The sequence below is a fragment of the Puma concolor genome, chromosome B1, assembly GCF_028749965.1.
Source record: "Puma concolor isolate L17-30 chromosome B1, mPumCon1.1.hap2, whole genome shotgun sequence".
NCBI classification, from domain to species: Eukaryota; Metazoa; Chordata; class Mammalia; order Carnivora; family Felidae; genus Puma; species Puma concolor.
Window position 1 is genome coordinate 115,422,628 of NC_141670.1, and position 21,192 is coordinate 115,443,819.

The 21,192-nt window shown below is 35.9% G+C and overlaps 1 protein-coding gene across 1 annotated transcript in view; it reads left to right on the plus strand.

Annotated features, from left to right (window-relative positions):
- COL25A1 (collagen type XXV alpha 1 chain) overlaps positions 1-21,192 on the plus strand; it is a 469,078-nt gene that overhangs the window by 348,779 nt on the left and 99,107 nt on the right. The window contains exons 11-12 of the mRNA XM_025921769.2: positions 15,180-15,206; positions 17,429-17,473. Of these exons, the coding sequence (XP_025777554.2) occupies positions 15,180-15,206; positions 17,429-17,473 (72 nt within the window). The remainder of the gene's footprint in view (positions 1-15,179; positions 15,207-17,428; positions 17,474-21,192) is intronic.

Sequence of the window (21,192 nt, forward strand, 5' to 3'; positions counted from 1 at the left end):
GGAGTTTTTGTTGTTGAAGGGCTCCACCCAGAGAGAGAAACAGTTGTGCCTTCTTGATCCCTGTCATTAAAAAAGATTATGAAATGATTCCACATGGACTTACCCGGAGACATGCAGGTCCCGTTCTTCATGATTTGTTTAGCCTTTGCCAGGGAAAGAGTAATTGGAGCAGCTTGCTGAGCCTTGAAGAGTAGAATTCCTTCAACCTACCTCTCCCTGTCTCTTCCCTGCTATCTCTGGAGTCACCTTTCTGACCTATTTTATGACATGAGCAACATTGGGGAACACAGGTTGACATTCTAATAACCCAAATTCCAGAGGACAGCTATGTCTCACATTCGTCCTGGATGCAGTGATCACAATTGACTTGATCGTGTGTATTCTACACAATTTGTGGCACACAGACGCAGGTGTTTAGGGTGTAACGTTTATTTTGCAAAATAAGTTAGCTAGGTCCTAATGCAACTAACACACAAGAATACAGCAGTCGGTCAGGAATTAAAACAAATGTGCAAATGGGTTAAAGGTTCAAGACTTCTCCCTGAACAGGATGCCTTCAACAGCCCTCCTGGGGAGAAACGTCACTGAGCTGTAGTCCTAGCTGTGGTGGAGGTGGCTTTGAAACATCGCTGGTGAGATGAAAGCACCCTGGAATGGAGTCTGATCCACCCCACCCCCCTGCCCCCGGAAATTCTTTGTTCCCAACATATAATATCAAGATAGTGAATGGATACAGATGACTTGAAGGTGGACGAACTATCATGGCTTCTTGAAAAAAATAAAATGAAAGAAACACAACAAAAAAGATAATGTGTAAAAATTAAACAAAACATATGTCATAAGTGGCAACTTTGAGTACAAGTACAGCATTGGTTCTCAGGGTCACAGGGTCACGGGAGTGAAGGATTCTTAGAAAACTGTAATATAAATTTTGAAACTGCTTTAAGCAACTGAATGCAACTGTAATTTCTATCCTGGATGATGCTCAAAACATATTCCTCCCAAACATTGTTACATTGAAGGCTCCTTGGGATCCTCAGGAGCCCATGTTTGTCCCCAGGTTTGCACATTCTACTCAGATTTTTATCATTGCCACTGGCTTTCTACCTTGATGCCCAATGCATCGTCCTAATACACAAAATTCTAAAATAAAATGGATATTTTAAAAATTATAATCTTATCTTCCTTAAGATATATTCTAGAATATACTATGTGAATCACAGTTTAATGTCATTTCCCTACAGTTCCTAGCTTAATGTCATTAAATATAAATGTTCCACTGGCCCTAAATGAATTATGTTATTATCTTAGTTTGCTTCAGTTTCCCATTTCATATAGCAACTTTTCAGACGAAGATGATCCCAGACATTTTTTAAATAAATTTTTTCTTCTTTTTAAACTCTTCAGATTTAGTTCATATTCTCATTTTTAGAATGCAGCTAAGAAACTTGATTGAAATCACAAATGTTCAAAGGATATGTGTAATGTAATGATCTTCTAAAGTGCTGTACTGTTTTTAAAGATACCAAACTTTTTTAAAAGAAAACTTCCATTATATACATAATGTATATATATGTATTGGGATACATATATATAATGTGTATATATATATACATATATATAAACAAATCAAATATATACATATAAACAAATCGCAAGTATATATCTCAGTGAATTTTCACAGTGAACATAACTATACAACCACAAACCAGAGCAAGAAGTACAATGTTAGCAAACCCCTCTCTACCCTCCAGTCACCATCTGCCTCTTACCAAAGGTCACCACCATCCTGATTCTGCCACCATAGATTAATTCTGCTTGCATTTGAATTTTATATTAATAGAATCTTACAGTATATACACTTTTGTGTCTGGCTTCTTTCGTTCAACATTACATTTGTGAGATCATCCACCTCTATTTTAATAGCCTTCACAGCTGCTTAAAAAAAATTAGGAGGAAGAACCTTACTTCCTTGACCTACCCCGTTAAAACTACATCACTCAAATAGCAGTAAATGAATGAATAGTCTGTCTGACCTTGGGCAAGTCACTTAACCTCTAATTTCTCATCCGTAAAGAAAGGATAATAATACCCTCTCTGCCTCCCTTATAAGGTTGCCAAAGACAAATGCAATAAATTAGGGGAAAGCACTTTAAAATACATAACGAAGAACTATATGAGTGTGTTATTATTATTATCACTCAGTTGTTCCCCCTAGAGTAAATTACAGGTGAACATGGATTTATATAACAGATGTATTCCTGTAAAGTTCTGTATGAATCAGATTTTCATAAATCAACATATCTTAAATGTTCTGGGGAATTTTGCTATTTCAAGCAATCCTATTCAGAGTCTTTTTGTGAAGCAATATAATCCTCTAATTCCTCTTCCCCTCTTAAAGTGAAATATTTCTATGGTTTAAAAAGCTATCGTTTTTTAAAAAACAGTTATATTTGTTAACTTAAATAGCACTTATATATTTTAACCTGTATCAAAGAAAGAAGATGATACTGAAAAAATAATAGTTTTCATGGGAGAAAATTTTCACTGGAAATTTTCTTTGTTTTTCCTTTTAAATATTACGTTCGTGTGCACACACACACGTGTGTGTGTGTGTGTGTGTGTGTTGACTAGAAGTCTGGTAGGGAGAAAAATACATTGCCCTGAGTAGTTCTGGACTCAAAACTGTTTAGGGGAGTGAATGACTATAGACTGTGATCTCTTTTACTGATCTGTAACGTGTAGGCAGTCATTCCTAATTCATCTATCTCACTGGGTTCTGGTGAGAAGCAAATGAAAGAGCAATAATATGGAAATGCTTTATGAACTACAAAGAGTTCCATAAATAAGAATTATCACTGTTAAGATGAATCCCTGGTGACATAACGTAGCATACAGAAAGGCCACTCTATGAAATATAAGGGCTAAGAACCGTGTGATTACAGCTATCAGTTACATTGCAACGTATTAGATACTGTGATCGATAGTGCAACTTATTCCTTGGGTCCTATTTGCTGTTACCAGTTTTTATTTTTGGCCTTCTCCTATCGTCTTACATTATCAATTTTTCATGACCATCGCCTTCTCATCCACAAGTTAAAATAAGGAAAGGTAACAAACAGCATGGCTCTCATCTTTTCCACAGTATGCAAAACTCACTACGTTTATCGGTGTGGGTAGTGGAGGAGAGGGTCTTGAGAGGCACTGGAGAATTTCTCAAAATGTAAAATGTCTCTGATGATGAAATGAAAAAAACTAGGAGTGTTCTAAAATTAGCTCTTACAAAACCGTTTATGAGTGTGTCAGGTGGGGAATTAGTTTTCATAATCCAGGATATATATTTTATATGGCAAAAATAATCATCTGAAGATTAACAGCATCTCTGATAGAATAAAAAGGGCCTGCAGCAGTTCCACATTTATTTAATCCTGCTGTGCATCTATTCTGTAAACATGACCTTCGGGTTTTCTGAGAAGTTCAGGATGAGGTTTTCAAACACAGACTCTTGAGTTAAAATAAATTGGACTCCATTTAAATAAGAAGAAAACCATTCTAGGTCATCAAACTAGACCCTAGAATCAAAACGAGGACTGACCACAGTTGGAAGCTGCAAAGTTGTGAACCCTAGCACAAGTGATCTTTATTTTTCAAGTTTTTCAGAGGTTTAAATAGCTGTTAAAATCATATTTTTGAAATTATCTTTTCTTCTGACATTCTTACTGTTTTCTTCTTTGGTAAATAGTGGTAGGAGTTCTCAAAAGCATAAAAGATAGATATGCCGACTCACCCCAATTTCCTGGAAATTATTTTTTGGTCCAAAGTGTCTACATCCAAGGCTTTATAGACCAAATCACTTTTCTTACTCTGAAACCCTTTCCTCCTCCCTCACTCTCCTCCCAAATATATGCAAATTCCGTAGCATATCCATTTGTCTCTTTCTGAATTATGAGAGTACTTAAAATGTCACTCACTGGTTCCTGGTAGTGTCAGAGAGTTCAAAAGTCAGAAAAAATTTTGCGGTTATTGTTCCTTAAAGTGAAATTTGGACTTATGTTCTGAAGAGGTTATCGATATTTTCAGCGTATTTTAATTTTGCCTGAAAACACATTTAATTCATTTGGCTCAAGTGAATATAATGCATTTTATGTTAGCTAATTACATAAACATAAATAATTGCTTCTGCTTCAATTAAAATAAAATTGAAATAACTAATATGTGGAGATTTGCTTTAAATATATTTAGTTGTAATGCATTGCTCTCCCCCATCTAAAACTCATCATTTTACTTTGCCAGCTGTCTTGATCAGCAGGATGGCAGACATGAGAGACAACAGCAGACTTCTCTTTGTGATTATAATCTCGCAGAGAAAGCAAAACCCCAGACCTTCAAATCACAAATAACAAAAATGACCAAAACCATCCTTAGGATAGTTAGCTACTAGACTAGATTTTAACAATGGAATCTTGTTCAGTAAAACTGCGTTTAATTCCATTGTGCACACTGGCCTGCTGGGATGCCTTAGCAACCGTTCTAATGCTTTATTATCCTCACTTAATCTGATTGTCCGTGAAGTACAAGTAAATGCCACTCGAACAGAGTCCTTCCCATCTCCATGGTGTTTTTGTCTAGAGCCTGTAATGTTTGGTTTTCCAAATGGACCAAGATAAAGTAGACAAGTAATACCTCCTCCTCCCAGTGCTGTTGCACAGCCCTGTCCAGTTGCCCAACTCAAAGGAACTCACTGTGAATTCCTGTGCCCTGGACTTCTACAGAAGTGTCAAAAAGTCACGTTGGTGTGGTAATAGAGAGTGACGTTTGACTTGTCTTTAAAGCTGGCTCAGTGTTTTAGAAACAAAAAATTGACTTTTGAAGGAGCATTTTCGGTAGTGGTTTAAGAACACAATCAAGGGGCTCCTGGGTGACTCAGTCAGTTAAGCATCCGACTTTGGCTCAGGTCACGATCTCACAGTTTGTGAGTTTGAGCCCTGCATCACTCTTTGCTGACGGCTCTGAGCCTGGAGCCTGCTTCAGATTCTGTGTCTCCCTCTCTCGCTGCCCCTCTCCCACTCACACTCTGTCTCTCTCTCTCTCTCTCTCTCTCTCTCTCTCTCTTAAAAATAAACATTAAGAAAAACTTTTTAAAAAGAACACAATCAAGTAACATAAATATGAAAAGATAGTCTCCAAGGCTGAATACATTACTGTCTGTATTCTTCTCTATCTCATTTCCTTTTTTAAACAACCTCTAGGATGTGCATCAGCTCTATTTTTAACCATTTTACACTGGTTCCAGATAAAGGTCTAGTAAGCTATATCATATTAGACAAATTAAGATATCTAGGTTTTAGATGCCTCATCTGTAAAAGTGGTGAGACTAAATGATATCTGAGTCCTCTTCCATATTTGAAGTCCATCATTCTATTCTGTTTTCATTATAAATGCACAGATAAATATTATATAGCCATTTAGCCATATTATATATGCACATCTATATACTCTATAAATAATTAGATACAGTAAACAACGGTCATGTATTAAGTTTTAGTGCATTTATATCTATATACTCTATATACTCTCTCTATATAGATATATATATATATAGTATATATATATAGTATATATATAGATATATATATACTATATATATAGATATATATAGAGAGAGTATATAGCACATCTATATACTCTATAAATAATTAGATACAGTAAACAACGGTCATGTATTAAGTTTTAGTGCATTTAAGTTTTAAGGCTTTAGTAAAGCCTTAAAAATGGTCTCCTTCAATTTATAATCAACCTCTCTAGTTATCATTTCTTTTAACTTTAGGATCCAACATACTGTAGAGCTATACGAACGCAAAATGTCGTTCTTGTATGAAGAGATTAATGAAATTCAAATCTCTTTACCAAATTCTGTTAGATTACCAAATCTCTCTGTTAGATTAAGAAGAAATTTCTCAAATAAACTTGCGTCCATATAAGTCCTGTGCCTAACATCTGCAGATTAAGGGCAAATGTGCAAATTTTAGGGCAAGAGTACACATGGAAGCCCTTATACATTGTGTTGAAATATTTAACAGGTATAAACCAAATTAATAAACTGGCAAGTAAAATATGTTGTCCTGTGACCTTCACAGGTATGTCCTCATAGTGACTTGAAAAGTTCAAATGTGGAACTGTTGCACTCCTTGGAGATCCAAGGCAGAGTGTGGTAGCATGCAGAGAGCTGTGCCCCAGCTCTGGCCTCTGAACCTGGCCTGCTCCCTTTCCCTCCTACACCTACCTCATCCTTCAGCTTTATGAGACTGGGGCTTTCACCTGAGGACATTCTGGGATGTTCACAGGATCAAACTATATCCACATGCCTCAAAATACTTTTTCTTCTTCCAGTTTATTGTGCACACCGGTGGTGTGGTTCACCTTTGGAAGAACAGACCCGAAGTAGAGGCAACTGTGCATAAACTGAATGACCAAATGATATGAATCAATGAATCGATAACTCAAGTACTAATACAAAGGAGTCACCTTTATATTTTTCTCCTAACAGGTGTCATTGCATACCAGGAGTAGGAGTAGGCGGGATAAATCCAACAGAATCACTATAAAACTTCTTTTTCTCCTTCATCTTCATAAATTCATTTGTGTGTTATAGATTATTTGTATGTCTGTGTTTGTGAGTATGTGTGGTATAACTAAAAGACTGATTTTCATGAAGATAGTGGAAAAGTAATTGTATCAACTTCTAGTCACGCTATGTGGCTATTTGTAAAGTACAGTGTAAAAGAGAAGAAATCTTAGGAATCATCTAATATTTCACTTCACAGATAAAGGGATAACATCAGAGTGGTTAAATAACTTGACCAAGATCACAAAGCAGTCAGTGGCAGAACGAGGATGGAATTCAGTTCACCTGACTGTGTTTTATACAGTCTAGATTTGTAGTTTGTAATATGTGTGGCCATTTAAATTTAAATTTAAATTAAATAAAATTTTAAATCCAATTCCTAATAATTGCACTAGCCACAATTCAAGTGTTTAGTGGCCTCTTGCCTTAGTGGTTACTATACTGGATCTAGCAAAATAGACCACTGCCATCATTCCAGAAAGTTCTGATGGACAGTGTTGGTCTAGATAGAAAATAAGCCTGAATAGTAGATGAGTATATATTATCATCCTAAATTTATGTCCTCCTTCTGCTGATCATGGGATATTTAAATGTTAGCAGCTAGTGTTTCTCAGCATTGTTGATTTAAAATAGGAAAAGCACTTACACTTTACTCAATAGAAATATTTTTTTACTGAGTGTAGTGTACAGTGATAGGCCTTTGTGAACCATAAATTTGTTTCCTTTATAGCACGCTAGGGAAGTGTGCTTAATCACAGAGGGCAGAGGAAGCCTGTTAATTTTTCCTTCTTTCCGGGTCATTTCCATTTTGAGTTCAGCAACAAGAAACAATTTATTAAATATTTAGAAGGGATGGAATGAGCTAATTTCAGCTCTGGATATCTGGTGAGAGGTGATAGAGTCTCTGTTTTGGGACCTAATCAGAACACAGATTCTCAAATACCTAGCTTTGTCTTTAATCTGAGGTGGTAGTTAATGCTCAATATTTAGTCTTGGGTCCTGGTTTTGTTAACCAGTGAAAAAAATGTATTACTTCTTTAATTTCCTGAGCTTTAAGAGACCTTCCTTACAGAGGTCATGGCTTCATAATCTTGAGAAACACCAATAAATGACTCATCCCTTTTACCCCCAAAACTCAGCACATGAGATGAATAAGTCAGAAAGAATTTACTCTTTTTAAAAAATAATTACTCCATTTAACACTTTTAAATCAAATATTCACAAATTTCTCTAAAGACATGCCATGTTATTGATAGTCTCCAAAGTAGACCTGTTTTTAGAGGAAATAATGGAAATTGTTTAATAATAAGAATTTGAAATATAATAGAAATTATGGAATTATATATATAATTGACACAAAAATCCCAGATACTTAAAGAGAAACCACTGCCTCAAAACTGGGAACTCCTTTCGATGATAGAGGTTTGGTGGTTTGAGTGGTAAAATGGTGGAGGAAATCCAGTACATGCAATTTAATAATTTTTATATTCATTAATTCACTCTTCCAATTTAATCACTATTTACTTGCTAGGCCCTGACCTAGGTACTGAGGATGTAAAATATATGACCTGAAGAATTTGCTGCCTAGTCAGATGGATTTTATAAATATGTGAAATATTAAGATATAGCCAGTTGAAATGTGCTAGAGAAGCAAAGAGGATAAAAACCAGCTCTGTCTGGGTGCCTTGGAGAAGTCTCACAAAGGAAGTGAGTTATGACTGCTGAGCCTCGAAGAATTATTAAGAACTTCACGTGAAGACTAATAGGAGACTGCTTGGGAAAATATACATGATTAAGTGTGACTGAAGACAGAGTCCATGAAAGACTCAAAACAAGATATGAGGCTCTCCCATCTCAGCACTATCCCCCTCTTCCTTGTTTATGCTGTGTTCCTTCATACCCAGTTCAACTAAATCATTGGCTTTTACACTGAAAACATTTCAGCACACTCTCTTATATTCTAAACATTTCCCAATAGTTCCTAGTTTGGCATTTCCACACACTTAAGCTATGAAATCTGAATCTTGTAAAACATGACTTGAATTATACTCCAGACATACATATAATAGTGGCTAGAGTTTATGCTTCATGACCGCCCCTCATCAAGCATCCAGATAGAAAATGGAATTTTATGTATCTTAAATGAATTCTTCCTAAGACAAATTTTCATTGTTTATTTCAAATTTCCTCCTACTCCTTATAAACCAGGCTAATGTGTTTTCTGATCTTGTGATGCATTTGACCAGGTTAATATTTTTCAAAAAGTTATAATTACAGTCTTTTATACCGCGTCCCTGAGAAATTCTGATACTAACATTTTATGACTCCAGAAGTTAGATGATATGTGTTATCATTCTTCCCTATAGAACCTGACTTTAATGTATTTTCTTCATTTCGCCTAACTTTTATTAAATCATGGAAAAATTCTTAACTCAAAAAGGAAATAATTTTAAATGGCTTAATAGTTTAGGGCTTCTATCCTCCCCTTCACAGATGGACCACCTCTTTCTTGTTCCCTGTGTTTTTTATTACAGAAGCTGGTTGTATATTCTTGTATCCAGAAATGACCAGCAGCTTTCAAAGCTTCAAATTTTACTGTTAGCCATCAGGGACACAACAGGAACTGTGTCCGCCCCCTGCTCACACAGAACATCATTTCCTAATAGCAGGCAACCAGAACTTGCCTTGAAACACCTCCCAAGAGGCAACCCAAAGCACATCATTTAGAAACTCTGCATCCTGTTTAAGTAATTAATACCTCAATCAAATTTGTACTAATGTCGGTGGTGTCAGAAGAATTCATTAATTTTTTTTCCATTCCATTTCATTTCATTTCCATTCCATGATCAAGCTTTTTTTTTTAATTAAAAAACTTTTTTTAATTAAAAAGTGGTTTTTTTTAATTTTTACAAACTGGAAAGTGCAGCCAATGCATAATGGTTATAGATACATCCATTTCTTCACTGTGTGCTTTGAAGATTAACTTAAGTTGATAATTCTAGCTATGGTTTGCATAATGGCTCTCTGAAGTACATTAGAGGCCTTGGACCTACATCCACATCCACATCCACAACACTTTCCGTATTAATGAGACTGTATAACTAAGATGATTTTTGCTTGGTTGTGTTAATGTAGAAGCCATGAACTGAATTCCTCCACTCATTCTTGCATTTAGAAGTAATCTCGAGGCTATTAGAGTATACCAGTAGTGTTAGAATGACTTGGGTAAATGCCAGGGCGAAAAATCTTCTCATGAACATCTTGAGACACTGTTGTCTATGGTACACGAAAAATTTGTCTTATTTTATGTATTTATTTATTCCTATCATTTTTATTATTCTCAAAGTAAACACTGTTGTGCTTACAAAAACCTATAAGGCCATACAAATATGATCTCCCTTCCCTGTCCATATTGCCACCTTCAACTACCTACCTGTAGCCTGCTCAGTGTTCTTTAAACACACTTAGCCTGTGCCCATCTCTTGGCTTTTGTACTTGCTATTCCCTTGCCTAGAACATTCTTTTCCCTTCTAGATGCATGCCTCTGCCTGACCTCCTCCAGAGCGCTGTCCAAGAGACACTTTATCCCTGAGGACTTCACTAAGTACGCCCCACACTTTACAATACTACCACATGTACTTCTCCTAATCCTTATTCCTGTTTGCTTTAGCACTTAACCACTTGACACACTTTATATTTTACTTGTTTATTTGTTTATTGTCTTTCTCCATTCACTAGAGTACGAAGTCTAGGATGGCATGCAGTTTTGTTTATTTTGTTCTCTGCTATTTCCTCAGCACCAAGAAAATTGCCTGACACTCAGTGGGTACTAGAAAACTATTAAGTGGATGAATTAATGAATGCAAAAGGATTCACTGAGCAATTACCATATGCCAGCTACTGTGCATGACAGAAGACATTTAGTGTGAAGAAAGAAGTAACCAGACAATTACAATACTGTTGGTAAATTCTATGAAGGAAGTGCTGTCATAAGGGTGCTTTGGAAAACAAAAGAAGGGAACCTAAGCCCATGCGTGGGGGCAATGAGCTCTGAATGATGGAATGGGTAAAGAAGAGAGGACCAACAGAAGGAAGTCCATTAGGAACAGACAGCCAGTGGTACAGAGTTGCAGAGATGTGAAAGCATGGCTCGTGCGGGAACCACCACTATTACAAAAGCTCTGACCTTTCTCAAAAGCTATGGAAAGCCATTGAAGGGTTTTCAGCAGAGGAAAGGTATGAACCGATTAGTCTTCTAGAAAACTCACTCAGGCAGCACTGTAGAGAGAGGTGGAAGGAGACGAAAGGCTGATTGGCCCTCAGGTAGACGCCCATCAACTATGTGGGAGAGAAGAGGGTTTGAACAAGGGCATAGTAATACAGCTGATGGAAAGGGCAGGATGGAGTGATTCTTGAGTAATTATCTGATGGGCTAGGAGCAGGAAGACTAAAAGATCACTCCCAGACCTGAATAACACACTTACTGGTGAAGGCAATCACCAAATGAGGACTATCATATTTCTTTGACTTACTTGTTTACCATAGTCTACCTATTTTACATGATCTTTATATATGGAATCTAGCAGGGGTGAAGGTAAACAGGAAAGAATATCAAGTGTGCTGTCTAATTTATTTCTTGTTTATAAGTTTTGCATAGCTCTCCATGGTCTCTTCCATAGGATCACAAAAACCTTGGTTTAAATTTTTTTCTGCATCTAGATGAGTGATGTTATTACTCCGCACTTAGAATTTTTCAATGGCTCACTGGGTTTTTATCTTTCAAATACATCACCTAGAACCTGTACCTAAACGAGTGTATTTTAAGGTTTAAATTACAGTTTTAACACGTTTGTAGTTAAAGAAATACAGTTTAATATGTATTTAATATGTAGAGATTTAATATGTATTTAATATGTATTTAATATGTAGAGATTCTATATGTTGTACAGTTTTTTAATCTTGAGACATAGACACAGAAATTACTTTGAAAAATAGAAGAGATGAGATTATTCCCACTTAAATTGGTTCCTTACAAAGCATATGCAGATATAAAGGTGCCCACCAAGAAAATATCTAGAAAGCAACACTTTATTGATTAATAAAAGTAGAATTAAAAATATTGACCCTTGGGGCGCCTGGGTGGCGCAGTCGGTTAAGCGTCCGACTTCAGCCAGGTCACGATCTCGCGGTCCGTGAGTTCGAGCCCCGCGTCGGGCTCTGGGCTGATGGCTCAGAGCCTGGAGCCTGTTTCCGATTCCGTGTCTCCCTCTCTCTCTCTGCCCCTCCCCCGTTCATGCTCTGTCTCTCTCTGTCCCAAAAATAAATAAACGTTGAAAAAAAAAAAATATTGACCCTTTAGTTTAGAAAAATTGATTTGATCCAAACACAAGTCATGGAGATAATAATAATGGAATTATTTTTAAAATCTTAAAACACTAGAATAATTGGCTTTAATTTAGGAATCATAAAAGCACTAGTTTGACTAGTAAGTAATGAACTTACGACATTTTTATCTGAGCCATTATTCCAATGACTTTTGAGCACACTGAAAATATAAATAAGTTTAAGAAGGTTAGATGGTTAGTGAATGGTTCTATGGGATTTTCCCATAACCTTATTAATTTATATATTTTTTTTTAATTTTTTTTTCAACGTTTATTTATTTTTGGGACAGAGAGAGACAGAGCATGAACGGGGGAGGGGCAGAGAGAGAGGGAGACACAGAATCGGAAACAGGCTCCAGGCTCCGAGCCATCAGCCCAGAGCCCGACGCGGGGCTCGAGCTCACGGACCGCGAGATCGTGACCTGGCTGAAGTCGGACGCTTAACCGACTGCGCCACCCAGGCGCCCCTTATTAATTTATATTTAGAGTCAAAACCAGAAGATTATTCAAATGTGAATGTCTTAATCAACTGGTAGCAACATATTCTAACTTCAAAATCAATTTTTGATCAGTGAAGCTTTCATTGGTAAAGTTAAATTTAATGACCACAATGTCACAGATATATAATGAGATAATTAACTAAGGAAACTCAAAACACATACATATAAGCAAAATCTTGTTCAGCAAAATAACTCTTTGGGGTGCGCTCGTGCCCATGTACGTGTGTGTGTCTATACTTATTCAAATGTACGTCTGTGCCTTATATCCAGTTCCACTTTATTCCCACTCGCCTGCTAGTAACAGATGACACTCTCCTTGGCTTGCTACCATTTTTCCTGCCAGTGAATTCAAAGGAATATATGCACATTTTTGGTAGCTGAGAATATACCCTTGGCAACGTAGTTATGAATAATCCACAAGACATGTATTCACAATTCAAAGTTAATGTTACATTTTTAAAACTGCTTTTTTTTAGAGTTTAGCAAGAATAGAAATAATTTCCTAACTGTGAAGAAAAAGTTTTTATTTATTTTCTCTATAGCTATCCTTTGATTTTCATGAAATACTGTGTTGAAATAGACAATTTAATTTTATGGATTTCACAGTTATGGGTAGTCTTTCTAAATCTTTGATTTAATGTGATCATGCAACAGAGACAATATGCGAAAATACCGGATATGTTCGTCTCTAGTTAAAACACTTGATTTCGGAATTGCTCTGATTTCCTTTCCTGGGTTGTCCATCAATGTACCAAATTGTCAGCTGTACTGAACAATATTTTTTCAAGTGGCAAAGTTAAGTTTAAATGGGAAACAAACCTTTTTGAATTGAACATATACATTCTCAGTCTAAACACTGAATTAATGCACCTTTTGTTATATGATTTCCTTTCTAACGTCAACATTTTAAGAAGTGAAATGCCCTGGAGACGCTTGGGAAAATGGAATGATAGACCATGATAAAACCCAAATCGTCTTCGACTGTCACATCTCCCAGCACTACAACTTCCAAATTCTGCCTTTACTTAGCATTAGCATTCACTTCCCAAACAATTTACCCAAGTGAGGGATGATTAAACCTGTTTATGTACTAAGGGGAAGGAACTGGTTTGAAGCAGGAGGCCCTGATACAGATGCAGGGATAATTGATGGAGAAAGATCCCCTAGGACAGAGGCAAGGATGGATTCCAGAGTCTACTGGATGAATCTTCCCGCAGAGGAGTGTCTCTTTTCCCTCTGACATAGGAAGGAGGTCCACGTGGGTTTGGATTGATGAGAGACATGATGTTGAGGGAATTTACACCTGATAGCCTCTGTTTTCTCTGCAAAATCTGAAACAGGGGAAGTTTTAAATACAAGGAGTGAGATAGGGAAGGAGTATGTCTGACCGCACAGATATGCCGGATAACAAGCTCATTAAGAGGCTGGTTGGTTGAGTAAATAAAAAAGGAACATACAAAGGTGATATTGCACAGTGCACTTTCAATAACCTACAGCTGATTTTATGAGGAAATTCTTATTCTTCCTGTGAGGATTACGAAATAATTTATGAGGAACAGATTCTCTGAATGTTCCTAAACATTGTGTATTTTTCATAAAAACTTATGAATGACTAATTCTCCCTCTAATGTGTACTCTCGTGCTTTCTTTAATGTTACAGAATATGACTTAAGATGCTGATTGTCTGAAATATCACACATTGAAAATAGGCTAGTAATTGGTAAGGTATAATGGAATACAGAGCTTGTTAACATGAAATGATAGAGTAAGCTAGCATTATAAAAAGTATAACTGTTAAAATATACTAAAATTAAAAGTGTTTTTGAAAGAATTAGAAAAATGCTTAATATTTTTTTATTTAAAAATAGACATAAATAGAGTTATAACTGTGTATCTTTGTGCTCTTTTCCACCATCCAAAAATTGTGCCTTGTTCTACATTAAGTGAAAAGGATTCCAATGCTGACTTTGTGGTTGAAGAACTGCCAAATCTGAGAACTGCCATATTTTCACTTTGTATGTAAATTTCCCCGTTCTTCTTCCTAAATATCATATTCTCCACCCCTATGGTAGATTATCAACAGCTGACCACATCTTTTGTTCCTTTTCTGGTACACCCTAGGTGCTACAATTGATCTTGGCATCCCCTAGTTTGTAAACCAGTTTTTGTGTAGGTCAATTGGCCACATTTCATAAGAGGAAGAATGGAGTAAAACATGTTTCTTTGTGATGCTATTCAATTATTTCCTTTGCAAATCTGCTTACCGAAGTTTTGCAGATGCAGAAGTCAAATAACGTGCCTATTTGTTGGGGAACCGCACTGCATTTTAACTGCTTCTGGCAGCTACATCTCCAGCCTTCTAAATGAGATTGATGTGATAGATTTTCAGGTATTTGAAGAAACAGATGCTTGTAACAGCAAAGGTTCTTTTTTTAAAGGAAAAATCAGAATCTTATTGCATATGTTTAATGTTCTTCAAAAGAGAACAAGAGAGAAGAAAAGACCTATTGTGTACTTCCAACCAATAATTTTCGTTTTCCTCGATGTACAAAACATCAGCATATATCTGCACAGCAAAGGGATCCTTTGCAGACTACGACAGTTTTAATTGGTCGTTTAAGTTTAAATGGTTACATTATTATATTAATTGAATAGTTTTTCTTTTTTTAGGGTCCTCTGGGGCCTCCAGGACAAAAGGTAGAGTATAAACAGTACTGGGGAAGTAATTATGTTCACATTGCCTAATGGCTAGCATGAGAGGTGAATAGAATTAGCTACTGTAAGCCATGCCGAAGCAATCTGGTTTGTGCATTTTGCTTTCTAAAAATACAATCATATAATGTGAGCCATTAGATTTCTAATCAACTCCATTATAGAAAATCCAATATATCCAGAGTAAATTCTTTTTAAGCTGTCTGCCCCGATTTTGTAGGTTATTGAACTTTTAATTAAAATAGTGGTAAAGCATTGTGACAAAACTTAGAATTTGAAGGGTCAAATGACATTGCAGATTGAATGCATCATCTTGCTCAAATATATTATTACCAAATGACCTTAGCACTGACCAGAACAAAAGATTTACTTGTTTGGTGACTGTATTCGATTGGCCCACCAGTGTTTTCCTTTGCTTAGGTGACTTCCTGATTGTCATTTCTCAGTCATCAGAATTCACCATTACATTCTGATGGAAAGGGTCTAGTGCTTCTAAAATAACATCAGTACTACAGTAGTAAATATATCAATAGCAGGTAGATGGCCCACTGCCAACAAAATATCGCTAAGTCTCCATTCCCTGTTACAACTCCCACCTCACAATGGGAGGAACAGGGATATTTAACCTGCAGAAAACTAAAGAAAACAATTGTGTTACAACAGGTGGAAAAGTGATTATTCTTTATCTTTGGAATCCATCAAAGATAGAGACTTCTTATCCCCCAAGTGCTGGGCATGTGGCATCTGTTGAAACATAATCCTACAAACCAAGTAAAAGCCAATGAGTTGTGAGACAACTTGTGTATAAGAACACTTTGTCCTGTGCAATAATGTCTCTATTAAGCATGGTGTGAAATTGTAAAGCTACCCTAATCCACATGCAACCAGGATAAAATTACTGCCTGAGGCTTCAGGAAGTCTTTTAATGACCCACTCGATATAATTACCAAAAGCACTAAGGAACTTGCTATCTCAATTTGTTTTGCAAATAATAACTATACATATTTTTTCATAACTATGTTTTTAATAGACTTTCTCTCTCAGAGCAGTTTCAGGTTTATATTTACTCTTTTTTTAAAAAAAAAAAAACCTTTTCCCATTATTACTAAAGAAATTTAATATTGTACATCAACTTAGGAAAATCTAGTGTGAGACAAAGAATAAACACATTTTATTTAAAAATGGTTTCTCCACAGCCTGAAAGGGAAATGACATCACTATTTTAAAACATTTGTTGGGGCGCCTGGGTGGCTTAGTTGGTTAAGCATCCAAATTTTGGTTTTGGCTCAGGTCACGATCTCATGGTTCGTGGGATTGAGCCCCACATCGGGCTTTGCGCTGACAGTGCAGAACCTGCTTGAGATTCTCTCCCTTTCTGTCTGCCCCTCCCTGTGCATGCACTCTCTCTCAAAATAAATAAACTTTAAAAATAAAGTAAAAAATAAAAATGAAAACATTTGTTAATGTTTCTATATCCAGGTAAATGTCATAGATTTTTTCAGGTGACATTAGGTTTCTTATCCTCAGTTCATCCCACCTGTGTCCAACCATTCATAATCACCCATACACATGTGCGTCCATGTCCCAGTGGGCATGCACATACACACACTTAACAATATTTGATGTACGGTTGTGTTTAACATTTGTAACACCTTTTCTAGTATTTAGGTGACATATTCACACTCACATGGCTTAAATGTACTCCCTGAAAGTCTGGGAGAAAATGCTTCAAATACAACAAACTTGAGTTTACAGTATGGATCTCCTTTTTGACTAATTATGGAACAAGTGATTATTATTTTAATTACCTTTTGTGTTATGGTATTTAAACTCATGAAATTCAAGAGTTACTGTTACTGCTAGGTTTTTGCAGATGGAACTAAACCAATCTGTTTCTTAAAAGCACCCAAGTTTAGAGCCAGATGTCCTTCTGATCACTGTAGATCTCAATTTGTGATGTGAATTTCTTTAAAATCATATTAGGGTTAAGTGGATATTTGGAAACATGGTTAAATTTAACTGCATAGTTTCTGGGAATGTCTGTTTACATTATATATTTGAATACAGTGGATAAGGTCTGAAAAACTTAGCCTCCCACACATGTTTTAGCAAGGTAAAGTTATGGCTGACATAACTAATAGAATATAAATTTAGACTTGAAATATTTTGTGATTACATCTACTTAATTCAATCATGTCTCTTCTTAGGGTTCTGTTGGAATGCCTGGAATTCCAGGGGTGAATGGTCAAAAGGTAAGTTCTATAGAATATTTTTGATGATTTTAGGGGGGTTCAAATCACAGAATTATTCTAGTCGGTAATGTTAGTAAAAAGTTTACATACTTATAAAAACATGACATATGCTTTTGAAATATGGGGACGTTATGGTGCAAAAGATCAAACTAATTTAATTTCTAATGATACAGTAAATAGAAACTCTTAGAAAATTTTCCATTTTACTTTGTTAAGTTTTGTAGGAGATACAACTATGTCTCTCTTATAAATATACATGGAATAGGAAAAACTTTTTGTTTAACATTAATTGTGATAAACAAAATATGCCCAGATTATTCTTGTCATGACAAAAGTAACATGTATTATTTCCTTCATTAACAAAAGTTATTCTTACAGAGGGAGCCTATTGGAATATTCTGAATCTTGGAGCAACCTCTTTTTACTGTTAAGAAAAATTAGGATTTAAATAGATTTGCCAAGCTCTGGTAGTACACTTTTATTGTTCTGTTAATAATGAGGGGAAAATAAAATAAGAAAACCCTGCAACTCTACATAGACGTGTGTGTGTGTGTGTGTGTGTGTGTGTGTGTGTGTGTGTGTGTGTATCTATTCCTGCAACATACTTACTGGTTGGACAGAGAGCATCTAGCATCATCCCACAGGTGGGTCTTGCTCCCCAACAGTTCTGACTGGCTTTTCAATCTAAAATCTCTACAGAGACCAGGAAAGCCATAATGGCGGCTAACAAAGCCAGTCTACCAGGAGCCAGGGAGCTGAACTAGGGACTTTCTTGCCTCCCTCAGAGTTTTTGGACTGGTCCTGTGAAATCTTATGACCCATAAGCTGTGTTCAACAGAGAATTTTAAATCCATGCACTCTGGATTAAATTCTGAAAACATAGTGAGCCCAATGCTTACAGACAGAATAGTCCTATTAGTGACCTTTCCCATTTTGTCCATCTTTTCTTCTCTAATAAGACATTAACAATCACTATTTAAAACCTATTGAGTGGCTAGCAAAAGGCATGAGTCTGCCACGTAGAGGCCACATGAATTTTGGCCAAGTCCTTGAATTCTTTGGCCTCAGTTTCCTCATCTATAAAAGGGAGACAATAACAGTTTCTACCTGTTAGGGTCAATATGAGGATTAAATGGTTAAGTAGACATGAAACCCTTATGACAGTGTTTGATTTTATAATTAAACTTTTCCTTCATTTTATTTTAACGAAATCCTGGAAATTTGACCTGTGTCTTAAAAGAGGCTTGCTGCTTCCAGAATTACTCAATTCCTAGTGAAATTAACGTCCTCATCCAAAGCTTATGGTATCCTTTAGTCCACAGCCAAGCACTGTGCAGCTATCAGCACTGAACTGCCCAGGTCACTGCTCTATTTTCCACTTAATAAAATGTATGTCTGTTTGCTTCACAAATCCTGGTGAAGAGCAAAGATTAACTTTCTGTTTAGAACATTGCAGATCATGGAAGGAAACATAAAAATTTGAAAGTATATTCACTCTCAGATGGATTTTAAAATTACTTAAGTCAAGATAATATTTACAGAGGACAAAATATAGATATAACAGAAATGTATTTTAAATTGTAAAAAACAAAGCTTGTACACCTAATGTTTTGCTTTCTCTTCTCTGCTTTTCTTTTTTTTTCAACTTTGAGGCAATCATGAAAATTTATAGAAACCTTTAACCTGAAACAAAACAACTTTAAAACTGTCACATATATGTTTATGAAGACCACGTATTCTTTATTTTTGCAGAGGAAATATGCAATTTCCTTAGCAAGAGAAAGGAATGTGACATTTTCTTGTCCTAGTCACCAAGTTTAAATTATATTTCAAGGAAATAGACAGTTAATATTTGCAGTTTTATGTCTTGTTATACATCTTTGTGGCATTTTAAAGTGTTTTCTATAAGGCCTAGGGAAGTTAAATAATTTCACACTTTTATTAAGGTATTAGCAAAATGTAGCTTAAGATTGTTTTTTCTTACTCCATGGGATTTAACCTAAAACTTTGCGAATGAAATTTCTGTTAATGCTAGTCATTAGCTAATATTTGCTATATCATCTTTAGGAAAATAAAGTGCAAAAACTATGAGTCCCTTTCATTGAAATAGCAGATCATTGAGACAGTAAAAAAAAAAAGCTGGAAATAGAGTAATAATTCTGTACTTAAGCATATGAAATGTGTTTTGGATCTCTATAATTTGTTTTTCTAAGAAAAGAGCTTACAATGATATAATTTTTTAAAGCACCTAAATGTTCTCAAACTGTCTTAAGAAAATATTTTTTCCTACATCACAATTTCACTTTTCCAAAGAAGTACTTTTGTTGCTCAGAAAATAGTTTTCAGATGATTAATGAAGATCTGATTTCTAAGCCATCAGAAATACAACAAATAACAACTATAAGATAGAAAGATTTTTTCCTTATAAAAAAGAAAGAAAAGTAAACTGTTTTAAGAATATATTTTGTTTGTTTTCCATCCATTCAGATGGACAAAACTGGTGATTGGCTTTGGCCAATAAACTTGGTAGTGAGTTGTTGTTTTTTTACACTATTTTCCTTCAAATACTGGCACTGTAACTGCTAATCTAAATATTTCCTATTTTTGTAATGTCTTCCAGTTATTCAGATTGTATTAGGAGAAAGGACTTACATAAGCAGGAACATGGCATTAAACCCTAATCTAGCTCTTTCTGGCATCACAATCCACAAAGGGCTCCCAAGTATCCTTCTGTGAAATGTGTGGTAGGAAAAAGTGTGGACTCTGCAGTCAGAGAGAGAATGCTTCAGATCCTCATCTTCATTTGGACAAGTTACATAATGTTTCTAAGGTTTCACAGACCTTGCAGTATTAACCAGATAATGTCCCTAAAGTGAACGTGATGTTATAGAAGCTCAGTGCATGTTATCAAGTATCTATAGTAGCAGTAGCAGTAGTAGGAGTAGGATTGTGCTGTAAGAATTTCAGCAAATGAGTCCTAGGTTTATCCTCCAGCAGGGAGCAGAAGCCAGCTGAATCATGATAGGAAGAATATGAATATGCAAACAGACCCAGGAAGGTAAAATCTTTCTCTGTCCCCCGGCTCTCTCTCCACTCACCTGCCCAGGAGCGCTGTCCTGGCAGCAGGATGCCCTGTGCGTTCACCTCATGTGCAGCCTTTGAAAGACCCTTTTCCTGTCGGGGCTCAAGGCAGTTTCATTTGTAAAATGAGAGCTGTACTAATTTGTTTCTAAGTCTCTAAGAGATAAAGTCACCCGTGTCTCATTTCCAATTCAACCAGCTTCTAGCATTCTCTGTTCCCAATTCTGCAAGCTGTTGTTTCCATAATTTAGATTTGTTGCCAGCAGCCAAAGTAGTTGGGGCACAGTTAATACTAAGTCTCACCTAAAAACATGAAATGTTATCCTCTTCTTCTCGGCTAATCATATTGGACACAAAAATTTTGTAATTCTCAAGAATAGATCTTGTTGGTTAAAGGTATAATTAACATTTTGTTTGTGGTCCAATATTCATTATCCCTGTCTCTCTGTCTCTGTCTCTCTCTCTCTTTCATACATACACACACCCACATGCTATATGAAGACATGTATATCTGAACATTTCCAAATTAAACCCTACTCCTCAGATATACTGGAGAAGTGGGAGATTTTAAAAATAATTTGGTAGTAGAACTGTCTTTTAAACTGAAGAATCCTTTGACAAAATAAATTGCTGTCTAT